General features: G+C 46.9%; 2 protein-coding genes across 2 annotated transcripts in view; both read right to left on the reverse strand.

The window, feature by feature from the left end:
* The window catches only part of LOC111159418 (parvin alpha), a 170,578-nt gene extending 170,059 nt beyond the window's left edge, over positions 1-519 (reverse strand). The window contains exon 1 of the mRNA XM_022521866.1: positions 351-519. Within this exon, the coding sequence (XP_022377574.1) occupies positions 351-486 (136 nt within the window). The 5' untranslated portion in view covers positions 487-519. The remainder of the gene's footprint in view (positions 1-350) is intronic.
* Positions 520-13,769: 13,250 nt separating this feature from the next.
* LOC111159507 (F-actin-methionine sulfoxide oxidase MICAL2-like) overlaps positions 13,770-23,881 on the reverse strand; it is a 185,313-nt gene continuing 175,201 nt past the window's right edge. Inside the window, exons 28-30 of the mRNA XM_022522030.1 lie at positions 21,561-21,660; positions 17,669-17,742; positions 13,770-14,374 (exon numbers count right to left, since the gene is read on the reverse strand). Of these exons, the coding sequence (XP_022377738.1) occupies positions 14,190-14,374; positions 17,669-17,742; positions 21,561-21,660 (359 nt within the window). The 3' untranslated portion in view covers positions 13,770-14,189. The remainder of the gene's footprint in view (positions 14,375-17,668; positions 17,743-21,560; positions 21,661-23,881) is intronic.

Genomic DNA, 23,881 nt, shown 5'->3' on the forward strand with positions numbered 1-23,881 from the left:
CCGGAGGACGCCGCCTCCGCCTGGGGGCCCCGCCGCCTCCCGCGGCCCCGCGGCTCTCGCCCCCAGCCCAGCGCGGGCGTCTCCCGGCCCCGGGTCGTAGCACCCCAGCGCCGCCGGGCCCTGGCGAGCAGCACCCCCCGCCCCCGCCCCCGGCCACCCGAAGCTGGGCGGCCGCGACGAGCCGCGGGGCGCGCTCAGCTCCGGCCCCGCGTTCCGGGCAGCGCGTGCACAGCGCCGCCACGCGCCCCCACCGCGCCGGGCACTCGCAGCGCGCTCCCGCTCGGCCCCGGAGCCCCGGGCCTCGGCCTTCGGCCCCGGCCCTGTCGTGCGCCAGGCCGGGCCGCACTCACCCTCCTTGGCTTTCTTCCTCCGGGCCAGCGTCCCTCCGAGTTTCCCCAAGAAGGAGTCATCTTTCTTCCGGGACGGGGGCGACTTGGGAGTGGGGGACTTGGGGACGGAGGGCGACTTCTGCGGGGACGTGGCCATGGCGGCGGAGCGGGCAGCCGCGCGCGGGCCGGCCGGGACGCGGAGCTGGCGCTGGGCGGGTGCGGCGGGACTGAGGCTGCGGCTTTCCAAACGGAAGCGGAATTATTCCAAGCATTTGAGGCAGCTCACGCTCGCCTTTCCCTTCCCTCTCTCTCTCTCTCTCCCTCGCGCCGCCCTCCGCCCTGGAAGGAGCTGCGCGCTCGGGGTCCTCGGCCGTTCGGGCCTGCACCCGCGCCCCTTGACTGCCCGGAGCGGGGAGGGTGCCCCAAATCTGCCCCCTTGCAGGCCGTGCGGCCTCGTCTGTGTGTGTATGTGAGACCCTTCAGCCTGGGAGCGCTCCAGCCTGGAAGCCACATTTTCCCCGGGCTCGGCACCCACCACCGGTCCTGCTGCAAATCGGGGCTTCGGGGATGGCTGAAGCGGAGCGACCTGCTGCTCTGTCTCCCAGGGTCCCTGCCGCACTGCTGGCTGGGGACCTCGCTCTTCCCCTGCATTTCTGCCTATACGGTTATTAGGCCATGTCTTGTGTCCACGAAAGAGCGTGAGTACGCTCCGGGAAAGGAGAGTGAACCAAAATGTGTTTAGGCATATATCCATGTTGCTACGCTTACCTATGGCGGTCAGCCTCCTCTTCACCCCCATCCCAGGGTGAGAAGTTTGAAGTTCGTTAGAGCAGGGCCGAGGCTTCTTCTTAGCGGTTTCTGGAAGCCCAATGGCTTATACAAAGGAGGATCACACAAATGTTGGTGGAAATTGAATGGGAAGGTACGACCATGGGCTCCTGTGAAACACCCCAAACTTATCTTGGCTGCGTGAAAGCAACCGAACAGGAACCAAACTCATTTGGGATAACGGAGTGGCACCAAACACCCGACGGAGGGACTTGCTAGAAAGGATTAAAAGGCACGTTTTCTTGTGCTTGCCCCCCTGAAGTTTGGGGCTCTCGGGGCTGTCTCTCCCCCTCACACAGCCCCCTTGGCAACTGTGTTTCCTCCAAGTAGCTACAGCTGGTTGACCTTGGGTGACCATCGGCCCCAAAGGGAGCAAATGTTTGACTGGAGAGCAGCCAATCAGATGATCTTAGTCAAGAATCAAAACTAAGTTAAGAGACTGCTGTCAGAAGTCAGGCACTTAATGATGATCAGAAGACTCCATTACTGGAATGTTCGTTTTTAGCAGTAGGCAGGGGATCAGCAGAGAAACCAACCAAGGGAGCAAGGAAGTGGGTTCAAAAAGCCAGGTGGTCTGAATAACAGAAAACCACAGAGGAGTAGCTGCCTGGACTTCGAATCTCTTCCCAATGCCCACTGCAGCTCCCCAGAGGGCCAACCCGTGCTTCCTTCCTAGGACATGTTCCTAAAGCTTTAAATAACACATCCGCCTTCATTCCAGCTAATCAGCAAACTGACAAGCAGTAATTCCTGAGAACAAAAATTTAACACACAAGACCACCAATAGATTCTCAGTGGAGTGTGTGTTCATTTTATCTTTGTGTAAGAGTCATAATCCTACCTTTCGGGGGTTTTTTGGAAAATTATACTTTTCTTTCTTTTTTTTATTATTATTATTATAGTTTAACCAATGCCTCTTAACTAGCAGAAAGCAGGGAGGTCATGCCGACTGCTAAAATTTTCACCTAGGAGCAAGGAAAGATTACGACACCCTCCCAACGCCAACCACCACCTTGATAAATCTTAAAGGGATATGGAGAAGCCAAAATAGACTATGTTTTACATCACTAATAATTCTTGTTCAGGATATTGGATACATAAACATATCTCCAACATCTGATCTCCAACCCCGTGAACTCCTGTCAGGGGATCAGGAGACACACAGCTCAATATCTATGTGATCGCCAGCAACTCTACTCACTTATCTGGGTCTGCATTTCTCCATCTACAAAATGAAGTGGAGGAACAGAACAGTGGTTCTCTAACCTGATTGTGCATCACAACTCCTCAGGGAGTTGGCAATAAACATTCACAGGCCCCATCTCTAGAAGTTCTGATGCAGTACATCTGGAGCGAAACCAAGGAATAGGTCTTTTTTCACCAGTTGCTGGTGTCTGTAAGCCAGGCTTAAGTGCTAAATACGGTGCGATCAAAATTATACATGGAGATCTCTTAAATTTTGCTCCTGTATGCTTTTGCTTTCACAGTCCTCTTTGGTAATGTTTATGCATACTAAAGTTTGAAAGCACCTGAGCAAGACTACAAAAGAGGAACAGTCTTGGTTGTTGAAAGTTGGCTCTCAGAAAATACCAGCAAAATAAGCTGTGGAGAAGACCAAGCTTGAATTTATTGTACACCATGGTAAGGAGAGCCCTGCCTTGGCCAAGACTGGGTTGCGTCTTGGCCTGGGGAAGGGCAAAGAGGCAGATAGTTATAAGGTTTTGGAATCTGGTTTAAGGGAGGTCTTTCAATGGGGGGGGGGTGCTTGTTTAATTTTGGCTAACGATTGTACTAGTTTAGGATTGGTAGGTAAAAGGCAGCTCTTTTAAAGAGTCTTGAAGACTAAATAATCTTTCTGATGCTATTGCAAAGTTTAAAGGTTTTACGTTCATTCCAATAAGGTTTTGGGAGAAGGTCTTGAAAAGCATGATCAAGTTATTTTTTTTTAAAAGATTGGATTTACTTATTTGAGAGAAAGAGCATGCAAGCGAGCAGGAATGGGAGTGGTATGGGTGCGAGGCAGAGCGAGAAGCAGGCTCCCCACTAAACAAGGAGCCCAACATGATGCTCAATCCCAGGACCCTGAGATCATGACCTGAGCCAAAGGCAGGTGCTCACAATAAAGTTATTTGTAACTCTTATCTTTCTGTGAAAGATATTTTTGGAATAGTTACGTTGATAAAGACAGTGAAATGGTGAAGTCCCATTAATGTAAGCAGAGCCTGTATGGGTACGAATGGTTTCCAGGGTCTACATATTTTGCAGATGTCTTGTTGACAAGCCCTCCTGCCTGTGAAATAATTATCAATCTCTCTTGAGAGATTTCCGTTGGGGTATAAGCAGTGAGATATAAATCAGTGCCCCTCAAAGTGTAGTCTGAAAACCAGTGTTGATCTGCAAACAGTTATTGGTCCTCAATAATAGAAATACAGAAATTGAGTATTTAGAAACTTTTATAGGAATTTAGCCATGCAATTCTATATTTGTTTAGTATAATAAGAAAAATTGAAAGCTGCTATTTGGAATATCTTTTTTTTTTTTTTCTGGTAATTCTTTTTCTATTGTATTTTCCAAAAATGTTGGTCTGGGTTGGATTGGTCCTTGGCCATAGATCATTTGGAAAGCACTGTTCCAACTGCTCCAGTGTGCTTACAGAGTTCAGACACTCTTTTCTGATAGTATGTGTTTATAGTCCTTATGGATATGATCTAGTTTCTGCTCAGAAGATTAAATGAGTTAATACACGAGAAGACATCTTACCCACGGTCTGGCTGGGTAGAATCTAAAAGGTACTTAATCAAGGACCTCATGCACTTCTTTGATAAGATGCATAGAAGACCCTGCACCAGCCCCCTCACTGTGTATTGGTATCTGTAATAATGGCCCCACAGATGAGCTGCCCCTCTCGTGCTTGGTCATTGGTCTTGTCTTATCCAAGGGTTAATGATAAAAGCAGCTCGAAAATGAAATGTTACTGTGAGACTCTACTGAATCTCTAGGTCAGTCTCTCCTTGAAATCTAGACTAGACATCCTGCCCTGGGAGAGCGTGAACCCCAGGCTCCAGTCCTGGCTCAGTGGCTGAGTGACCCTGGATGAATGGCTGTCCTTTCTCTACTTCCATTTCTGGGAAATGGAATCGCTGGGAAAGTGAGGGCAGTGCTTATTAAAGTTAAAAATGTAACACACCCCTGATGATCTGCAACTTCAATCTAGGTTAGACCCAAGAAGAATGAGTACATTTGTGCACTCTGATACATCTTCTAGAAAGTTCATGGCAGCACCATTCGAATGCTTATAAAGAGTTGAATCCATAAATAAATTGTGATAGTCGCACAACGGAATATTATACAGCAAGGATGATGAACAATTTGCAACCACAAGGAGCAGCAGAAATGGAGCTCACAATATTGAGTGAAAAAGGATCAGGTGCACCAAAAAGATAATTCTATTCGTATAACCAATTCTATTCATATAAAATTCAAAAACGGACTGATCTCTGGTGTTACAAGTCAGGATAATGATGAGCCTTGAGAGGGGTGGTGACCAGAACGGGGCAGTGTGGGTGGGAGGGCATGAGGGGAGGCTGGGGACTGGTAGTGTTCTTTTTCTTGATCTGGGGGCAGCTTGCACGGGTGTATTCACTTTGGAAATTCATTGAGCGTGCACTTAATACTTTCAACAATTTTCTAATGTAGATGGTTCTTCAATATACAATGATGGCACTGCCTGCCCTTTAGGGTCCCTTTCATCTCCATGGTCTCCTTCTCCAACTCCCTGGGGTGGCCCACATCACTCAGAATTCCATTGGTCTTAAACTAGATCTCTTCTGTCCCCAGACCTTCCCTTAGGAGTTTCTAGCGGAACATGTGCTGCTCTCACCCACCCAGCATTGTTCCCATCCTGGTTCTTTCATCGTCCCTCAGTGATTCCCATGGGTGGGGGGCGCGGCGGGGAGTGTAATTTACAAGGCAGGAGCAGATAATGGTGAAGGTTGGGGGTTCGAACTGCCATTCTGCAGTCAATCTGTGCCATTTTGTGCAAGTGACGTCACATCTCTGCGCCTCAGGTTTCTCATCATAATGAGAACAAATGAGCCCTTGCCTCATAAGGTTGTTGGGAGGATCAAGAGAGTGTAAATACACTACATTGCTCAGTGCCTAGCAGATAACAAGTCCTAGCTCAATGAAGTGTTGATTATTACATTTCATTGGAGACTCATAAATGATATCATAACCTCCACTTTACGGGTGAGTAACTTAAAACTCGAAGAGTTTAAATAACTTGCTTCAGAGCACATAGCCAATAACTAAGAGATTAATACCATAGCCTTTAGAATCTCTTCACCCAAATATCTATAGAAACCACAATTTTCAGCTAGGCTGTGGTTCCTCAGAATAAAGACTGTATCTTCCAGCTAGGTGTAGTCGCATGACTAAACTTTGACCAAGGGGATGCGACCAAATGTGTTATGTGACAGCTTCCAGGAATCCTGACACATAGATGAGGAAGGGGCACTCAGTTTCTCATGTCATCAGACTACATAACATGGGCCAAGCCGCCCACTGAGAACTGGAAAAGATGGACACGGAGTGTAAAGTGAATCTTCTTGAGAGCATTGGAAAGCTAATAACGCTTACAGGGCCACAGTCTCGGAGAAGAAGGGACCCCAGAGAGGGGAGCCCATCACTTGGGACTACTTTCAACCAGTTTGAGAAGAGACAGCTGGGAAGCTGGGAGGTTGAGCAGTGCAGGTGCCAAGCTCACAGGGATAAGCAGACAAATGCCCAGAGGTCACCAAACCAGGGACCTCCCAGGAACCTCCCCCTGCTTGCTTTAGTTTGGGACTTGAAAAGACTGTCCTTTGGTAGACAAAGAGAAAATAAAGGCGTTTACGTTAAAAAGCACAACTGAGAAAAATTGTCAATAGCGGACCCAAACTGAAATAAAGTGTATGACATAAAGAAAATTATTCCAGATGGAAGCCTGGTGACACAGGGAGGAAGAAAGCACAAATAAAAGGGTAAACTCAAAAGGATATTGACTAAATAAAGTAATCATAATGTCTTGTAGTGTTTAAAAATATAGAAATCAAATTAAAATACACAGAAGCGAAATCATTTCAATTGGAAAGTGAATAAATGGTGTTAGAGTTCCAAGGTCCAGGCACTATCTGGGAAGGAGTAAAGGTAACAACTTATATTGGACTTTGATAAATCAAGCAATCGTGTTGTAGCCTGTAGGGTAATCATGAAAGCATAGTGAAAGAGTAACTATTACTGGTAAACAATGGAGAGAAAATTGGATTCTGCTCCACTCAGACAGATTTCATAAATCGTTTTTGTTGATCTGTACCTGTCATATTTAAGCAGCTTGTCTTTTGCATTCTGTTTCCTTTTTCTTTTGCTGTGTTACTTTTTGTTGTTGTTGTATAGGTTAAAAGCCCAGAATATAGAGGTAACACAACATCTCAAATTAAGATCAAGTCAAACTGGAAGAGGTTTTCACTGGGGAAAGTTGTACATTTCCCAAACGTGAATACAATCTGTTATGGGTTGAGTTGTGTCCCCTAAAAATATATTGAAACCCTAACCCCAGAACCTCAAAATGTGACCTTATTTGGCAATAGAGTCATTGCAGATGCCCTTAGTTCTGTTAAAATAGGATGTCAGGCAAACTGGATGAGAATGGGCTCCCAACCCAGTAAAACCAATGTCCTTGACAGAGGAAAGTTTGAGCACAAACATGCACAGAAGAAAGATGATGCGAAGACACACAGAAGACTGACAGCCCCTGAGATTATGCTGCCATAAGCCAAGGGATGCTTGGGGGGGCTTAGAAGGAAGCATTGCAGGGAACACACCTTCATTTTGGACTTTTAGCCTTGAGAACTGTAAGAGATTACATTTCTGTTATGTTAAGCCATCCAGCTTGTGGTCCTTTGTTATGGCCGCCTACCAAAATGATACAAGTCTAAGGGACAAATGTCCCTTAGATCATGAAGAGGGTTCTATAAAGGGTCTGGATCTTAATTAATAATCAGAGTTGTCTGACCACATCAAAGCGGTGGGGGCTGGTTGCAGTGTGGGGGTGCGGGGCAGGGGTGCTGGTGGTGAAGAGAAGCCAGCCAGCACCTCCTGGGGACTTCTTTGATCACTGAAAGCGAAGAGAGCTCTCCGGATGAAAAGAATGTGTGAGAGATAAAATGGCTCTGGAGAGGGACACTTAAGAACTCTTAAGGGAGTGTGCCTCTTGGGAACTCTGGGGTATTAGCAGTGGCCTCTGAAGGCCAGGCTGCCAGCGATCACGTCCTTCAAGAGCGCTGCTTGCATGGGCTAAGGTGGCCAGATGGCAGGGTGGGGGGTGGCCAAGTGAGGAAAGCCCTCAGGGCAGGGAAAGTTGAAAGACCTAGGCCTTGGTTTGTGACAGGGGAACTGAGGGTGGGGTGTTGTCAAGGATCACACAGGACGATGCCATTCAAACGACCAGTGATCCAGCCATGGCAGAATGTGTCCCAAGATCTTTGAGACAGGTGACCTGCTTATCTATCCTTTAAGAGTCCAGTAAGGAACTGTAGACATTAGTGGGGGATTCATCACCTGAACATGGTAGCTGAGGGCCAACTACATGCACAGACGGGGCTCTAAAATCATTGGCTGCTACTTGAGTAGTCTAACAAAGGACTGGAGAACACTCTAGAAGAACAGCAAAAGGGGCAGAGCTTTTAAGCAGAGAAAGCAGTGATCAGACACTTCAGATACAGCTAGACAAGAATTCCTGGAGTCCCAGTGATTCTGTTTGTGTGTGGTCCGTGTCACAGGCCACGAATATTACTCCCAAGTCTCCCCTACCCCTTCCCATGGAGGTGTGATTGGAGGAGCAAGGTCACGGTTGTCACGGTTGTAATCGGTTATAATCCACCTTCCTCCCACACCTGCCTCCAGACTCCTGTGGCCTGGAGGAACAAGTCTCCACTCCCATCTTTGCTTGGGATATTTCCTTATAGGGAGGAAGGTGAGAAATATTACATCTAGCCATGAGCTGGAAGCCAGTCACCATGGCCAGATGGTGTTTTTAGGGTGTATTTGAGAAACCGTTGGCCAAAGAGGTCAGCAGAGCCCAGCCTGGAGACACAGAGTCCCAAAAGAGAGGTGACGATGCTCTGGGAAGTGCGGTCCCTGGCCTAGCTTACAACTTCTACTTCCTCTCGTGGGAACTGCCCCCATTCTTCCCTGTTCTGCTGAGATTTGAGATGTCGTTTTCTGTTTCTGCTGTTGGGATTAGAAAAGTTCAAGATTCACCATGGCCATTCCAATGACAAAGGCATATTCTGGCCAATCCCATTTTAAAACTGGAACCTAAGTACAGCAGACAGACTCTTGCAAGGAACCTGGGAGGGAGGGGGAAGGGAGGCAGGGTCAGCTCCATTTCACAGATGAAGACATCCAGGCATAATCGAGGTGTCCAGTGAGCAAAGGCAGAACTGGAACTTGAGCCCTGAAATAGAGACTCTTAGCTCCAGTTACCGTGTCTGGAATGATCACCCTTGTTGGGTTTTTCTTGAGCTATCTTTTCAGATCACACACTTACGGTGTTGGGACTACTATACATAAACACACATGCATTTCTCCCAAACTCTTATGGGAACATTTTCAATTATTCTGGGGATGGGAAAGGAACTAAATTCAGATGTATTCCAACCTACTGCCCCAATAACAGGTTATTTGGTTCCATTTCACCCAGGACCATGAGTGCTGTTTTCTGGTGACTTCTGTCCTACTCCTCTCTATCTGCATGACCGAAGGACCTACAAAAACCAGCTGGTCCCCAAGACACTCCATCTGTCCTCACCTTCTCCCATCCCTTCAGCGCTATGTTCTTGCTTCCCAACCCTTGGGACGTGGGATTTGAAGGTGTCATGCCATGCTTCTCTATTTGGGGCCAAAAGCTGCCCTCGAGGTCCATGGCAGTGTGTCAGGGGCATTTGGTAACCTGGGATGAACAAGATGCATCTTCCTAGAGTATCATGCTTATTGAAAGATTTTTGTGAGGGGTGGTGGAGGTTAGGTAACTTACCTGTTCTAGAAGATTGTTGTCATGTTAGAGTATAGCTAGATGCAGGTTGGAAGGAAACACAAAGCACGCTAAAGGGGTGGCTTGGGCTTCCATGCCCAGTTTCCCCTGAGCAGGGCTGGGCAGAGAGCTGCTGGGAGAGAGTGACAATGGGAACCAATCTAGGAAAGGAAGGGAAGGAAACAGCAGGTGCAGGTCTGGGTGAGGACACAGGGTAAGGCTGTCTAGCCTGGTGGTCGAGGGCCCAGGTTCTGGAGGCCGACATCTGGGTCTAGCCCTAGTTTCACTCCTTCGTACCTGGACGACCAGGTCAACTGAGCCTCTGTGGCTCAGTCTTATCCCCAGAATAGGCTATCTGAAGGATTTTGCTTCCAAGATTAAATGGAATAATGCACTCAGAAAGCTTATTACAGCACCTGCAGGTGAGGTGAGCTGAATTCATAGCACCCAGCACCACGATCAGGGTGAGAGAGCTCCTCAGGGGAGCCCTGACAGCATTGGTTGGGCTTTTCATTTTTCTAGAAACAAGCTGGGAAAGGGAGTGAGCATGACACTACCACGCATGCCCGGAAAGCTGAGGGCTGGTGAATTGCAGTGAACGGGCCAGCTAAAGGTTGAGAGTCTGTGGCTCTGAGAGCCAGAGAAGAGCAGATGAGCCCCAGCACCAGCATAAGAACATTTATAAAGTGCCATCAAAAGTGTCTGGCCTTAGCTGCTGCTTCCCCTGCTGCTGAAATGTTAGCACTTGCAAAATAGGGGCTCTTATCTGCAGTTATGTTTACTTTTTGTTAATATTCAATGGGAAAAAGTAGATCATGGCAAATATTCCATCAGCAGACAAAGCTTTTCAACAATGGGGAAACTCAGTGTGAAATGCTGGGGACTGGCCACTTGGCTAACCTGACGTGGCAATTCTGGTGGATTGTGCTGCCACATTTCATGAAAATTTGCATTCACTGGGATGAAGAACGGAAACAAATAAACTCGGTCTTGAAAGTATGCATTGAAGAAAGAGGCCAATTCGGTGTAGGCGGGAGCATTCCTGCTGAGCGAATGTAATACAAAATCAGGTCAGGCCAGGTGAGAAGGTAAGAGGAACGGGGAGGTGGAACCAGGATTGGCTCCTTATCTCCCCTTTCCCAGCTCTGAGGGTCACTTTCTTGGCTGGAACAACAGACCCGAGGCAATTCACTCCTCTTCCCATTCCAGTCTGATCCACTGGCCAGGTAAGTCCTTCCAGGTGCCCCAGTGGGAAAAAAGCATCCAGCTGTTAATTCACAGTCTCCCACGTGAAATCAAAGCTTTGCCCTGGTCCTTTCGAAGAAAGAAATGGAATGGATGCTGCCCTCGGAAGTGCCTGACCAAGCCCACATGAAAACGTTGTGATTGCTTTAACAGAAAACCATTTATTTTTGGTTCATTTCAGTATTTATAGCAGCGTACATGTAACGCTTTTCAGTCCACATGAATAGTTTCCAATGCTTGGAGCAAATTAATCTTTTACAAGCTACTCAGCAGTGAGGTTAGAAGATAAACAGTAGGTGAGATAGTACACGCTCCCATGTATGTGAACCTTCCTATTACAGTAAACTCCATTCGAGCTCACCACGTCCAATGACTGCCACTCTCTCTGTTCATGTGGCAGCCCCAGCTGTCCCCGGCCACCTCTGCCCTGCTGAGGCACTTCTCTGATCAGCCACCTGGGTGGGACTTACTGCCATTTTCAGTTTGGAAGGAAAAGCCCGTAAATCTGCTTCCTGGGAAGACAGACATTGCTGAATTGTCATTTGCCTCCAGAATGCAGAAAACATCAATTTCATTGCAGCTCATCAGAGTTAGAAACACCTGCCACTTCCTTTCTCAGTTGCAATTAACATGCTGCATCTCAGCATTGATTGATTCCAAGCAGCCTGACACTGCCCAAGTCAGGGTTTAAAGCAAACGGTACAAGCTGGTATTACTTTTCACAGTTGTAGAAACGAACTTATTTTAATTGCCACAGGAGTGCTGCAGTTGCTGGGGTTTAAAGTCCTTATGCTTGAGACAAATGTGAGTAGACTAGGCTGATGCTTGTAATAAAAATAGTTATCTTTGTATTTATTTGGGAGTGGTACTTGTTTATTTGTTTGTTTATTATTCTTTGCATTTATTTGTGGGTGGAGTGGAGGACGAATATTCTTCCCTCATGCCATTATCTGCTCAGGGCTGCACGACCCCACCACAGGCAATCAGAGAACGTTTGTTAAACACATAGATCAACCAACGAATGGTTTGGGAGAGGAAGCTTGAGAACTGTCCTCTCCGTCCCTCTTCTGTTAAACCCTTACCTTGCGACCATTGTGAGCCCTTCAGTTTAACTTAAAAGCTGTACGAGACTGTCTCTAACACATGACACGAGGCTGGGGCTTTATGTCTCATCCAGAGCCCTATGTTGTCCAACTTTGATCACAAGTGCTCTTTTATGGGACAGAAGAAGTTGTTTTCATCATAATCCTTCCTACTCATATTGCGTTAAAAAAAACCCATCTTTAAAATGTACAGTATTTTACATTTTGAGGGTCTTATGACATTCTTTATTTGTGAATAAGGAATGGAACTATGGAAAATAATTCAACAGCCACATTATTTATGTCTTTTTGGAAGTGTTCGTTGAAACTTTCATGTACCACCAAGCTGAAAGCCGTAGTAAGTAGAAGGCTGTTACATATGAGGTTTATGTTCCAGCTTGGCCAGATAAGACTCAGCTTTAAACTACAGAACAGTCTGCGGAAGAAAAAGTGAACAAATCGCTTCCCTTGTCTATTAACAGAAGACGAGGGCCAAGAAACACCTTCTTTCTTGGCCCTCTTGGGAGAACCTTTCTTTTAGATGAAAACAGAACAAATTAAAATAAGTGGCAATTAATTCTTTTTATAACAACAACCCAGACACTATACATGTGAGCAGCCTCTGTGAAATGATAGCACGCTTTCATGTAACTGACAGAAAAGACTGGGTTTGGATATTTCTGAACATTCAAAAATAAAAACCGAAGTTCTATATCTCTCTTCTTTAAATGAATTAAAATTCCTGAGTATCCATAGTCTTACCTTTAAATACCTAATGACTGAAAATATTATTTTAACTACCTCTATAAATCTTTAATACTTTGCAACTCACTGTCCCCAACAACTGGGTTGTCTGTTAAATAGCTTATATACCAATATCTTAGTGCCCGTAGCATAACACAGGAAAACCAGAAATAGGAGGAAATCCTATTAGCAATTTCCACCAAATATATAAATAAATAAGAATAAATAGCCATAAATGGCACAGTTTTGATAGCTCAATGCCTGCACATATTCCCTCATAGAAGAATTCATGCACTAGAAGATCTGATTCTTTTTTTAAAGAAAGGAAAAAGGAAGAGGAAGGAAGGAAAGAAGATAGGAAAAGAGAACTGCAACCTTTGGAATTTGGTATGTCATGGAAAGTTTCCATTTAACACCTCTCCAAGTGTGGGCGGGCTTGGGAAACCCAGTTACATTTCTAATTTCCGGCTTGTCGGCTGGCCAGATTGGCATGCGTGGACAGCATCTCAGACAGAAGCAGTTCACGGTCAACTTACATTGAGGAGAGTTAGGTCTCTGGTCAGAGTCAACTGTCGCAAAGCACCTTCTGTTCAGCGACCCATTTACACACGTGCAGAAATGAGAGAGGGCAAACACGTAACAAAGAGTTCCTCAGTCCGTCTCTTGTGACAGACTGAATCTTCAAAGAATCCCATTGAGGGAAAACAATCAATTTCTGACAACAGATCACTATGTAAAACATGGTTCGCATGGGACCCATCAGAAGGGCCCAGGAATCCCTCGTCAGTGCACAAAACTCCATCTCTTGGCTTTCTTTTCACATTGAAAATGTCATTTAAAAAATCCACAACCCAGTCTGAGATTTGGTCCCTGTATTTGGTAAATGGGGTCATGGCACTCAGCTACCCGGGGGAAGTCGGAAGTGATTTCGTCCTTGTCCGGTGGAGTTCCGAGGGGATCCCTGGAGAAAGTGTTGGAGATGCTTGTCTTTGGACCCGAGAAGACTGCCTTCGGGAAGCATCCTCATCTTGGATCTCTAGTGGGTGTGCTTCAGTAGCAGCACCCGCCTCAATGACACTTTATCAACAAATGAGTTTCCCTTTTGCCATCACCAATAGCCATATAAGAAAAGCACTGGAAAACTATTCATCTTCTAGAAATGCTTTTCATATGTTCCAGGGGCAGAGTTTTCTTTCCTTTTTTTTTTTTTTTCTGTTTTGTTTTTTAAACAAAATTAAGGCTCAAATGTCTTCAACTCTCATTGCTTATGTATATTATATTAAGGCTTACAAATACAACTGGTAAATTAAATCCAGGATTGAATTAACACCTGCTATATGAGTTATTTGCTTTATGTAACCAGTAATCTCAAGGTTTCTCCTTTTTTCTCTGGAAACACAATTTAAATATTAACCTAATCTTTAAACCGTGGCTGCTTCTTTCTGACATTTGGAAACCGGTCATCCATGCAAAAAAAAAAAAAGGCAAATATGGATATATTAATGAAAAGGCAGCTTCTTAAAAACCTGGAGATGTGTAACTCAATGAATTGGGAAGATAAATGGTAAAGGCAGCAGGAAAGTCAATCTCCGTGCCCCTTTCTCAGGAAAACAATGCTGGTCATCTGCCAAGGTCACCTCCAAGGTGAGACCTGCCAGAGGGACTGCTGATCTCATAACAGTCTTTGTATTTTCTTCATTAGAATCTCTGGAAGGGTCTCGGGCAGCTGTACTCCAGATGGGAGAATTTTCATGTTTAAGAAAAGATGGCAATAGGGCATCGCTTAAGTTCCAGGTACCCCAGATCCTGCCAAAGGAATTGTGAGTGCGTGGGGTGTTCCTGGCCCCATCCGCCCTCAGCCAGCATCCGGAGAGCGCCCCTTGGGCCTGCTCACGTCCTGCTCAGCTGACAGCCCCTGGAGAATATGAAGCTTTCAAAGTGCTGGTCTTCAGCCTTTTCTTTTATGCGCTGCTCCTCTAAGGAGTCCACGAGTCTGTCCCTTTGTTCAATCACTTGCATCATCTCGCTGAATATTTCTCTCTCCTCATTCAGATCATTCTCATCTTTCTGGCTCTCTAAAAAACAAAAAAGGAAAAGCGTGAGACCTCAGGTAACATTTGGCCCAGGGAGAGAGCTCTTGGCGTGGACGTTTCTTGATTGTTTTGGACTTGTTTCTGCCTTTTAATTTCCACGGAGAAAACAAGGAAATGAATTTAACACCAGGGGACTGTTCTTGAAGCCACAGATTTGCAAGGAGGGTGCTCTGTGCGGCAGTCGGCTCAGTTTTCATCGTGGGGCTACAGATAAAGCAACAGGGGGAAATCCCTTTGTGAGGGAAAGAGTATCCACCAAGCCCAACCTAGTCCTCCAGCCTCCCCTCCCCCGCAAAAAAGAAACCAGCCAAACAACAAAAAGGCTGTTTTCCCTAAACATGTCTGAACTGCAGCAAAGAAATCTACGTGCAAAGTTCTGAGTAAGCCATCTGCATCAGTGGCTACAATTTAATGCGGAGAATCCTTTTCTTCATGTGTAGTTCATGACAAATTGCAGCCTTTGAGTGGAGACCAAGCAGGAGCAAAGCAGGACTCCGGTTGGCCAATGGGACTGTGTCTCCAGCCTGTGACTATGTTTTCCCTATCGCCTTCAGAATACAAGAGCTTCTTCCTGGTTGGCCTGATGCCTCCAATTGCCTGGGGGACATGAGATGGCTGCAAAAGGAAAGGCAAGGCTAAGAAACAGATAGTAATGGCTTTCCGACAGTCAAAAGAGATGTTAAGGCAGATGCAAGTCTTGTCATCCAGACTACTGCCTTGGGAAAGGACATTATATTAAATACCTTCGCCCCTTCCCTTCAGCAAACTGGGGACTAGGTAGTGAGACTCATCCTGGAGCAGCCAAGGGCCTCTACTTCTCGCAACAGGATTAGTTCTGAGGACAGGGTCAGGAAGAAGGTATACATGACAAAAGGGAGATGGGGAAGCATCATTCCCTTTCCACCTCATGTTTTATGGGAGACAGAAGAGAAGCAGAGGATGAGAGCCCTGTGCTCCAGCCTCTCTGTTCTGGGCCAAGAAATGTCATACCATTTGATGGGAACACTGGGGGCCAACGGATTCTTACCCTGCCCCTTGGATGGAATTCTGGGAAGAAGTCGGCTGGAAGGGCGCCTCATGTGTGAACATGGGACAGTACATTGTGGTTGGGCAGAGAAGGGTCTGAGTCTGGTTTTCCAGCTCTCCATCTGCTGTGTATGGCCCAGGTGGGACCCAGAAGTGCCCACCAGCCCCGGAGCCATCAAAGGTAGCTGTTCAATAGGCCCCCAAGAGGGCTTCCCCATGTTGAGGAGTGATATGGTCCCACAGCGGAGACATGTGGCCAAGCTGAATGGAGGAGGTGCCAGGGAACGCCATCAGGCTCCAGGCACACCGAGGAGGGCCCAGGCTAGGGTGGATGCCAGCCACAATGTTAAGATCCTTAGCTGCAAATGCCAGCAGAGAGAATGGCAGCCCGATGACCGGACAGCTGTGTGGGGGCTCAGCCAGTCAAAGCAACCAGTATAGACAGCTAATGCCTCAAATTCACACAAACCTGCCTCAGGCTTCCCTGGCCTCAGGGAGAAGAACAGAAGGAAAAGGTTGCCATCTCCAAGACATTTTCATCCCAAAGAGACTGAGCTCTTCCTACACGGACTGTCTAAATTATTCCATCGGACTGAGTTTACTAGAGAGGGATACATTTCTTTTCTTTTCTTTTCCTTTCTTTTCTTTTCTTTCTTGCTAACTAGGGGGATAAAGCTTTTATGGAAGATGATCTCAGGTATAGTCAAAATGAAGAAGCTTTTTGGGGGGTGCGTTATACCAGAGAGGAGTGAAGAGATGTATGATCCTCGATCCTCACAAAAAATTTTTTAAAAAAGGGACGCCTGGCTGGCTTAGTTGGTTAAGCAGCTGCCTTCGGCTCAGGTCATGATCCCAACATCCTGGGATCGAGTCCCACATCCGGCTCCTTGCTCGGCAGGGAGCCTGCTTCTCCCTCTGCCTCTGCCTGCCACTCTGTCTGCCTGTGCTCGCTCTCTTGCTCTCTCTCTCTGACAAATAAATAAATAAAATCTTTAAAAAACAAAAATTTTTTTAAAAAGAAAATTCAAAGGTGGCTCATGGGGTCTGTTGGTGGTATTTATTTTGCCACCCTGAAATGGAGCAAACTGAAATTTTTATTAAATGTATAAATCAGATATTATGTTGTATATTTTGTTCATCTAGGTATATCCCAGTGTCGGTCCTTATTTGGTAATTAACGCAGAAAAAACTTCTCTCTCTCAAAGTCGGCTTCTCATCAGGGGACTCATCTGAGTCCATCTGACAAATACAAACGACGTATACCAATTTTATTTATTCTGTATAGTGAGTGCAGCCCTGTAAGGATTTTGCTAGAAAAAGAATTTTTGGCTACGAAGAAAGTCCACAGATCACTACTACATGGGAAAGAGCAGGCGTCCCTGAGTCTGTGGTGGTTTGTTCCGGAACTTTAGCCCCCTTACCACTTACCTCACGCATGCCAAGTGTGCTGAGATTTCGTTTCTAAACTGTAAAATGGGGATAAAATGCCTAAGTAAAACTAACCATGATGATGACTAATATTTACTAATATCCAATATTTACTAGGTGCTTGCCCTGTACCAGGCAACCCCATAGGGAGGTGCCATGTTTGGGCCATGAGGTATAAAGAAATCATTGAACTTGTCCTTTCAGACCTAGGTCTAAGGCACAAACAGTGAATACGCCTGGCGTGCTAGAGCCAATGAACACATAATTAAGACAGCATGTCAACCGAATTTATTTCCACTCTCCTCCTTCGTGGTAGAGATCATTTTCTCACATGTGCCCTGCCCTGGTCCATGGGGGGAAGGCTGTTTCTGATACCACGTCTAGTGCCCTGCAGAACGAGGCCCGCCTTCGTCAGGCACCCATGTCCTGGCCCTCATCTCTGTGTATGCCAATCCCGTTTGCACGTTGGCTTCTCCAGAACCCAGGGCAGGGGAGCTCTTCTTCATGCACCAGGCCCACACCAGACTCTCAGCAAATATTTCTAAACTGAATAGAGGGGGGAGTGAATGAACGATTTTGTTCTCTTAGCTGGTGCGACGGAGTCCAATGCTGCCCTCATAGGCCAGGTGAACGAAGCCAGCCAGAGCGTCTCGCCGGGCAGCCGGTGGGCTTCCCCCTCCCCAGCCTCTCCCTCCGCCTCTAGGCTGCTCACACAAGGTGGGAGGAGTGCCCTGTGTTGGGATTTGGGGTGTGCTCTGTGCAAGTGCCTTTCCAGGGAAAAATATCCTTCACAGGGGCCCAAACACATACCCCTGTACTCACCCTCCTTGAGCATTTTCTGTCTTAATTTCTGTTCCAGTCTGCTTTGATGATCTTCCAATTCTAATTCTTGGGCCCTGGGGGTAAGAAAATGTTCACACCTTGTAAATACTGAAGATATGCCTAAAACAGTGAGTAAGCTCACTGACTATAGTTACTATATTCTTTTTTTTTTTTTCCTTTTAATTAAAACTGGGGTCTTGGAATATCTCTAAATGGGAAGGTCTGGGGCTGAAGGAGCTGAGAAGGGCTGCTGGGTTCCGCTGAAGGCCAGAGATGAAGGAGCAGCTGAAGGTTGGGATGTGATCCCAGGGGGCATCTGGAAGACCACTCAGGCCACCCTCTGGGGACGGATCATTAAGAAAAGGCTAGAATAATCCAGGGGAGAAGCAATGACAATCTGAAACTCTCTTCTCTTTTAGGGGCAACATGACTTCGAGTATTGCCTCTAACAGCTCCCAGATCTCCGATTGTGGTAAATGACAAAACCAGGAGGACGAGACAGGAGTGAGCCATTTTGTTCAGGCAGAGCCATAACCTCCGCACAGCTCTCCGTCCGGTGGTAGGAGACGTGCAAAGAAGAGTCTGTGATGCTTTTGGAGTCATCAGGCTGGGGTCTCCTTGCTTCCGCCAATAGAAACAGCAGAGTCAAGGAGTGAAGTTCGTTCTCGGTGAAGGTCAGTTAGGCACTCCTTGAACTTTCAATGCCTGGGGCTATCTGATGTGTGGGCAAGGGGCCCACATGCCAGGCCATGTGTAATGTGGAGGTTTCCCCCTTTGGAAACCCAACTCTGGAGCGCGTAGGAGAAATCAGGACCACACACAGATGTTGCAGGGGTCAGAGATGGTGGTTGAAACCCTGTGATCCCTAAAAGGAAGACTACAGAGAAAGGAAAGTTTGAAGACAGGAGCTTGGAAATGCCTACACTGAGAAGGCAAAAAAAAAAAAAAAAAAAAAAGAGAGATGTAGCCAGGAAGGAAGCCATCCGAGCTCTGAAAAGAGATAAAAAAGATATAAAAAAGAGATAAAAATGAGCTCTGAAAAGAGATGATGCGAGGCAGCATCACAGAAACCCAAAGGAGAGAGTTTTGAGAGAGAAGAGAGAGGCTGAGGTGAGAGAGGCTCACTGCTACAGAGACACCCAAGTGGGGAAGGGCTGGGAATAGGGCCTCTGTTTGACAGCGCCCGGCCTTCCCTTCCAGCCCCTCTCGCCGTGTGCATGGAGCTGCCACAGCTTTGGGGTCATTTTGCTGTGCCCTGCTGTTGCTGCCCTATTTCTGTGACTTCTCCTGCTACTTGGGCCAAGATCCCTGCCATGTTTAAAATATTCTGCCTTTTGGGGGTGCCTGGGTGGCTCAGTGGGTTAAAGCCTCTGCCTTCAGCTCAGGTCATGATCCCAGGGTCCTGGGATCGAACCCCGCATCGGGCTCTCTGCTCAGCAGAAACCCTGCTTCCCTTCCTCTCTTTCTGCCTGCCTCTCTGTCTACTTGTAATCTCTGTCTGTCAAATAAATGAATAAAATCTTAAAAAAAAAAAATTCTGCCTTTTGTTATTGACCCTGAACTTCTCTTAGGTCCTCTCTGGTTGCCCGTGGAAATGTACCACTCAAGGCTTCCTTCAGGAGAGAACTTTCTGGGCCGAGTGCCAAGAGCTGACTCCTGAGGTACAGTCTACTCAGTGTGGTGCTGAGGCCACGCTGTGCCCAGACAGCATCCTGCCAATGACAGAGCACAGCGGGCAGCGCTAGAGCTGGACTCCTCTGGTGGCATCTTTGCTCCTGTACTCTCTTTGGCCGGGCTGAGACGTTCCCGGCGCTGCACCGCAGTTCGGAGTTTCCTCCGCCCAATTCTCTTTCCTCCCCACTCCCTTCACAGGTGTCAGGACCACAGAGGGTGTGCGACTTCCCTCTTATTCCCCCTTCCATTCTCCTTTATCCTACTATGTCTCTTTTGCTTTTTTTTTTTTTTTAAGATTTATTTATTTAGAGAGAGAGCAGCGGGGAGGGGCAGAGGGAGAGAGAGAATCCCAAGCAGACTCCCCACTGAGGGCAGGGCCCGACAGAGATTTCGATCCCAGGACCCTGACATCATGACCTGAGCCAAAATCAAGATCCGGCCTCTTAGCCGACCCAGGCGCCCCGACTCTTGCGCTTCTAGTCCTGTCTTGGTATCTGCTTTCCCAAAGCACTCAAGTTGCTTGTCTAGGATGTTTGTCCCTGTTCCAACAGCTCTTTCTCTAAACTAAAACCCATCCTTTAACAGAGCTCCTGCCCGCTTTCATCTAGTTCCCATGCCTGAGTTCTTCCCTGCGGCCTCTCTTGGAGAAGAAGGTTCCCTCTGGCCACGTGCTAACTAGGGAAGCCAGGCACTGAGCACTGGGAGCAGGAGCCACTGCCTTCCTGATCATCACAGGGAGAACCTACGCACAGACAAGGCTGCTCCTGCCACAAACTTCCATGGAGCTCTCGCCATGTTTTCTTATCGCTGGTGTGCTATGTGTTTGCATGTCTGTCTCCCCTGAAACCATGAGATCCTAGAAGATAGGGACTGTGGCCCGCTCATTCTTCTTTCCACCGTACCCAGCACAGTTCCTGACACAGATGATGTGTTGGATATGCTTTTGTTGAATGAACGTTGTGATTCAGATCTGGTCCAGAGGCAGATGGTAGGGTTGTGTAAAAAGGGCTTTGCAGTCAGGTGGACAAGGACAGGTGTTGCTCAGAGTCCCAGCACGTGTATCAACTTAAAAAACAGTGATTGAAAAAATAATCGCTAAGGAAGATGCCTTCTTCCTCATTCCTGGACGTTCTTTCCACGTCCATGGAGCTCAATGAGTGTAACTCCTGGCCTCCTTCCCCAGAAGACTGAAGACCACTCTTACTCACTCTCACCCCCAGGAGAGGCAGATTTGGGAAGAAACTAGGTGAACTCAACTCACACCCTTTTTTTCTTGGGATCAGCCAGCCTGGAGCAGAACTGCCTTCTTGATTACTCTGAGCCTTGCCATAGATCTAGGGCAAGACTTCTCAATCTTGACACTATTGGCATTTTAGGCTGAATAACTCTCTGTTGGTGGCAGGGAGAGGGGCATCCTGTGAATCGTACAATGTTAAGTAGCACTCTTGGCCTCTCTTCACTAGATGCTAGCATCACCTCCTAGGTGTGACACCCAAATATGTCTCCAGATATTGGTGAATATCCCCTGGGGGGCAAAACTGTCCCCAGGTGAGATCCGCTGGGCTAGAGTCAAAGACTTGCTCCTAAGAAGCAAGTGGGTCCATTAACTTTTGTGATGCCATAGGGGAATATGGGTAACAATGGGGTCAGGTTAGTGCAGTGGGCTGAATGGTTACCCCAGAGATATGTCTGCATCCTGGCTTGAGTGACCTTCAACTCTGTCCCAGTGTGATGAGATCCAGCTCCACCTTCTGATCTCCCAGCAGCCTTCAACCTCGCATTCAGAGTCCCTCAGTATGGTAAATACTTAAGGACGTGGCCAAGCAGATCTTCCCAAGCCCTTCCAGGGTTCATACCCAGAGGCCAAGAACATGCCTCCCCATCACAGGTGCGTGGCTACAGGTGCCCCCCGCCCCCACCGGCCCAGGGTGGGGGACAAGGATAGACTGGAAATACCTTATCCAAATGCTCTCCAGCTCCAGACCCGTCACCTGACATCAATTTCAGCCACAGGACTCCAGAGAGAGAACAGACAACGGAAGATTCTCTGTGCTAATGCCAACAGGATATGCAAGACGCCAAATATCAATTTGCCTCAATCACAATTCTGTATGCACGAGGAGAAGAATTCTTGGGACTTCAACCTGGGCGGGCGAGCCGCCCCTCTCCCACCCCCTTTGCTTTTAGGACTCACTGTTATCTGTGTTGCCTTACTTACATGATCAGTAGCTCCGACTCATATCGCATTAATTTATTCTTCTCCAGAGCCAGCTTAAACCATTCCTGCAAAAGCTGTGCTTCATCTTGTGTGCCTGAATCTGCTTAAGAAATCAACAGCAAATGTGTTAGATTGGCGTTTCTCTCCCCGTGATCAACCTGGTTAGGAGCTGCGTTAGTGGCCATGTTTGTAGCAGAAAAAGGCTCAGCAGGTGGCAGCCCCCCGATGGCCTGTTGACGCTTTGGTTGCAGGTTGCGGGCCGACAAATCACACCCCCTTGGGTATGCTCTGGGGGAGAGGTCCTCTTGGACACTCAGGGCAGGAATCCTTTGGCTCCAACAGCCATGTAATCTCGATAATGCCCTGCCGTAAATGAAACTTCTCCTGCCTCTGAGTACGTCCTCTGTGAAACTTCTGTATGTTTGCACATCACATTCTCCACCAAAGAAAACCCTAGAAACTCTCCTGGTTACTATCTCCTCCTCCCTTTCTTCTCCCAAATCAAACGATTAGTGAGTGCCCAGGTGGGGTGTGGCTCCCTTCGTGGGGCGGAAACACCCACGCCACATTTAATCATAGAGGGGTGGTGATGGCTTTTTTTTTTATTTTTGCACGAAGAAAAGCCAATAATGGGGAAAAAAAAAGTGTAACCAGCTCTGAGTCTCGCTGGGAGAGCTAAATTCATATCTTCTTATAACTTAGATTATGACCTTTATTGAACGTAAGAATAACCATGAGAAAACTGACACTGCTTTTAGATATGCAATGCTAGACGCTAAAGGTTTAGATGATATAATGATAAAACCTGGGTGTATTTCTAAAGTAGCAACATGGAGGTGGCTTTTTAGTATTTCACCCTGAAATGAGGACACGGGCTATATTGCAAAGCCCATGGCCACTCTAGGAGGATTTGTACTGGAGTGTCCCATAGGCAGAGGGGATGACAGTGCAGACGGAAGTTATACGTGACCTTGAGCCTTTACTTCTTCACTGTTAAACTGAACAACAAGACATGCAAGTAATGCAACAGTAACAAGCTACTGTTTATTAAGCCGTGATCACGCGCAAGCCAGCGGGTTCCATGCATTACGTGGGACATCACATTTAATCCTCACGACAAACTCACCAGTAGGGTTGCTTATTGTCACCACTTGAGAGCTGAAGAAAGCAGAGGTTTAGAAGATGAATTTTCCTGAGGTCACAGTTAGTAAGTGGCCGAACCAGGGCTTGAACTCAAGTGAACTTTATCCTAAGCCCAGGCTTCCTCCTGCTTGTATAGCACTCCCCCTCCTCCTCACTCCTTCCCTCCTTCTTATAGGCATGTAAGGTAAGTCACACCCTTAGCACATTGCCTTGTTCCTAGTAAGTCATCCATAAAAATGAGTTCCCTTGTCTCCCTGTCTTTTTTTTTTTAAAAGATTTTATTTATTTGAGAGAGAGAGAGAGAGAGAGAAAGAAAGTGGAGGGAGAGGCAGAAGGAGAGGGAGAAGCAGGTTCCACTGAGCAGGAAGCCTGAAGTGGGGCTCCATCCTAGGACCCTGGGGTCATGACCTGAGCAGGATGCCCAAATGACTGAGCCACCCAGGTGCCCCCCTCGCTGTCTTCTTGACCACCTTTTTGTTCATATGGACAGTTGGGTCTAGATAGATTTTATAAAGTGCCCCAAATTACATAATTAATGGGTAACTGGTGCTATAATGCAGATCTTGACTTCTGATGAATTCATTCATTTGTCCATTTCATCCATCCATTCATCCATAAATTTACTATTTAATAACACCTATTTATTGAATAGGTATTGGATACTACTTTAGGTACTAGAGATACAGTGACAGATAATGTTACATATCATGAGAAATTTGGACATAGTCATAAGGCATAATGCCTGCTCTCTCTCTCTCTCTAAGACTCTTTTGAATCAGATGGATTTAGAGGTAGAATAAAATAGATCATTAGGAAACTCTTGCAACAACAAAGCAACAAAAATTACTCTGGGAATACAGAGGAGAGAGGCTTTTCCTGGCCAGGATATGAGGCTGGCTTCCTGAGAAAGGTGGCATTTGAACTGGTATGTTGAAAAATGAGTAACACCTGGAGAGGAAATAATGAGGATGGGAGAGAACATTTCCAAGAAGGAACAATGTCAGCAAAGACATAGAGATGGAACAGAGGCAGTAGAGACATAGATCAGGCAGGGCTAAGGGGGTGGGAGGGGTGCATGGTGAGGTCTGGGAGTATCTGAGGATCTCATCATAGAAGCCCCTGAACGTCACACTAGGATTCTCACACTTTATGCTGTGGAACACAAAGGGACACTCAAG

This window comes from Enhydra lutris, unplaced genomic scaffold, assembly GCF_002288905.1.
Source record: "Enhydra lutris kenyoni isolate GAN:26980312 unplaced genomic scaffold, ASM228890v2 scaffoldscaffold68, whole genome shotgun sequence".
In the NCBI taxonomy this organism is placed as follows: domain Eukaryota; kingdom Metazoa; phylum Chordata; class Mammalia; order Carnivora; family Mustelidae; genus Enhydra; species Enhydra lutris.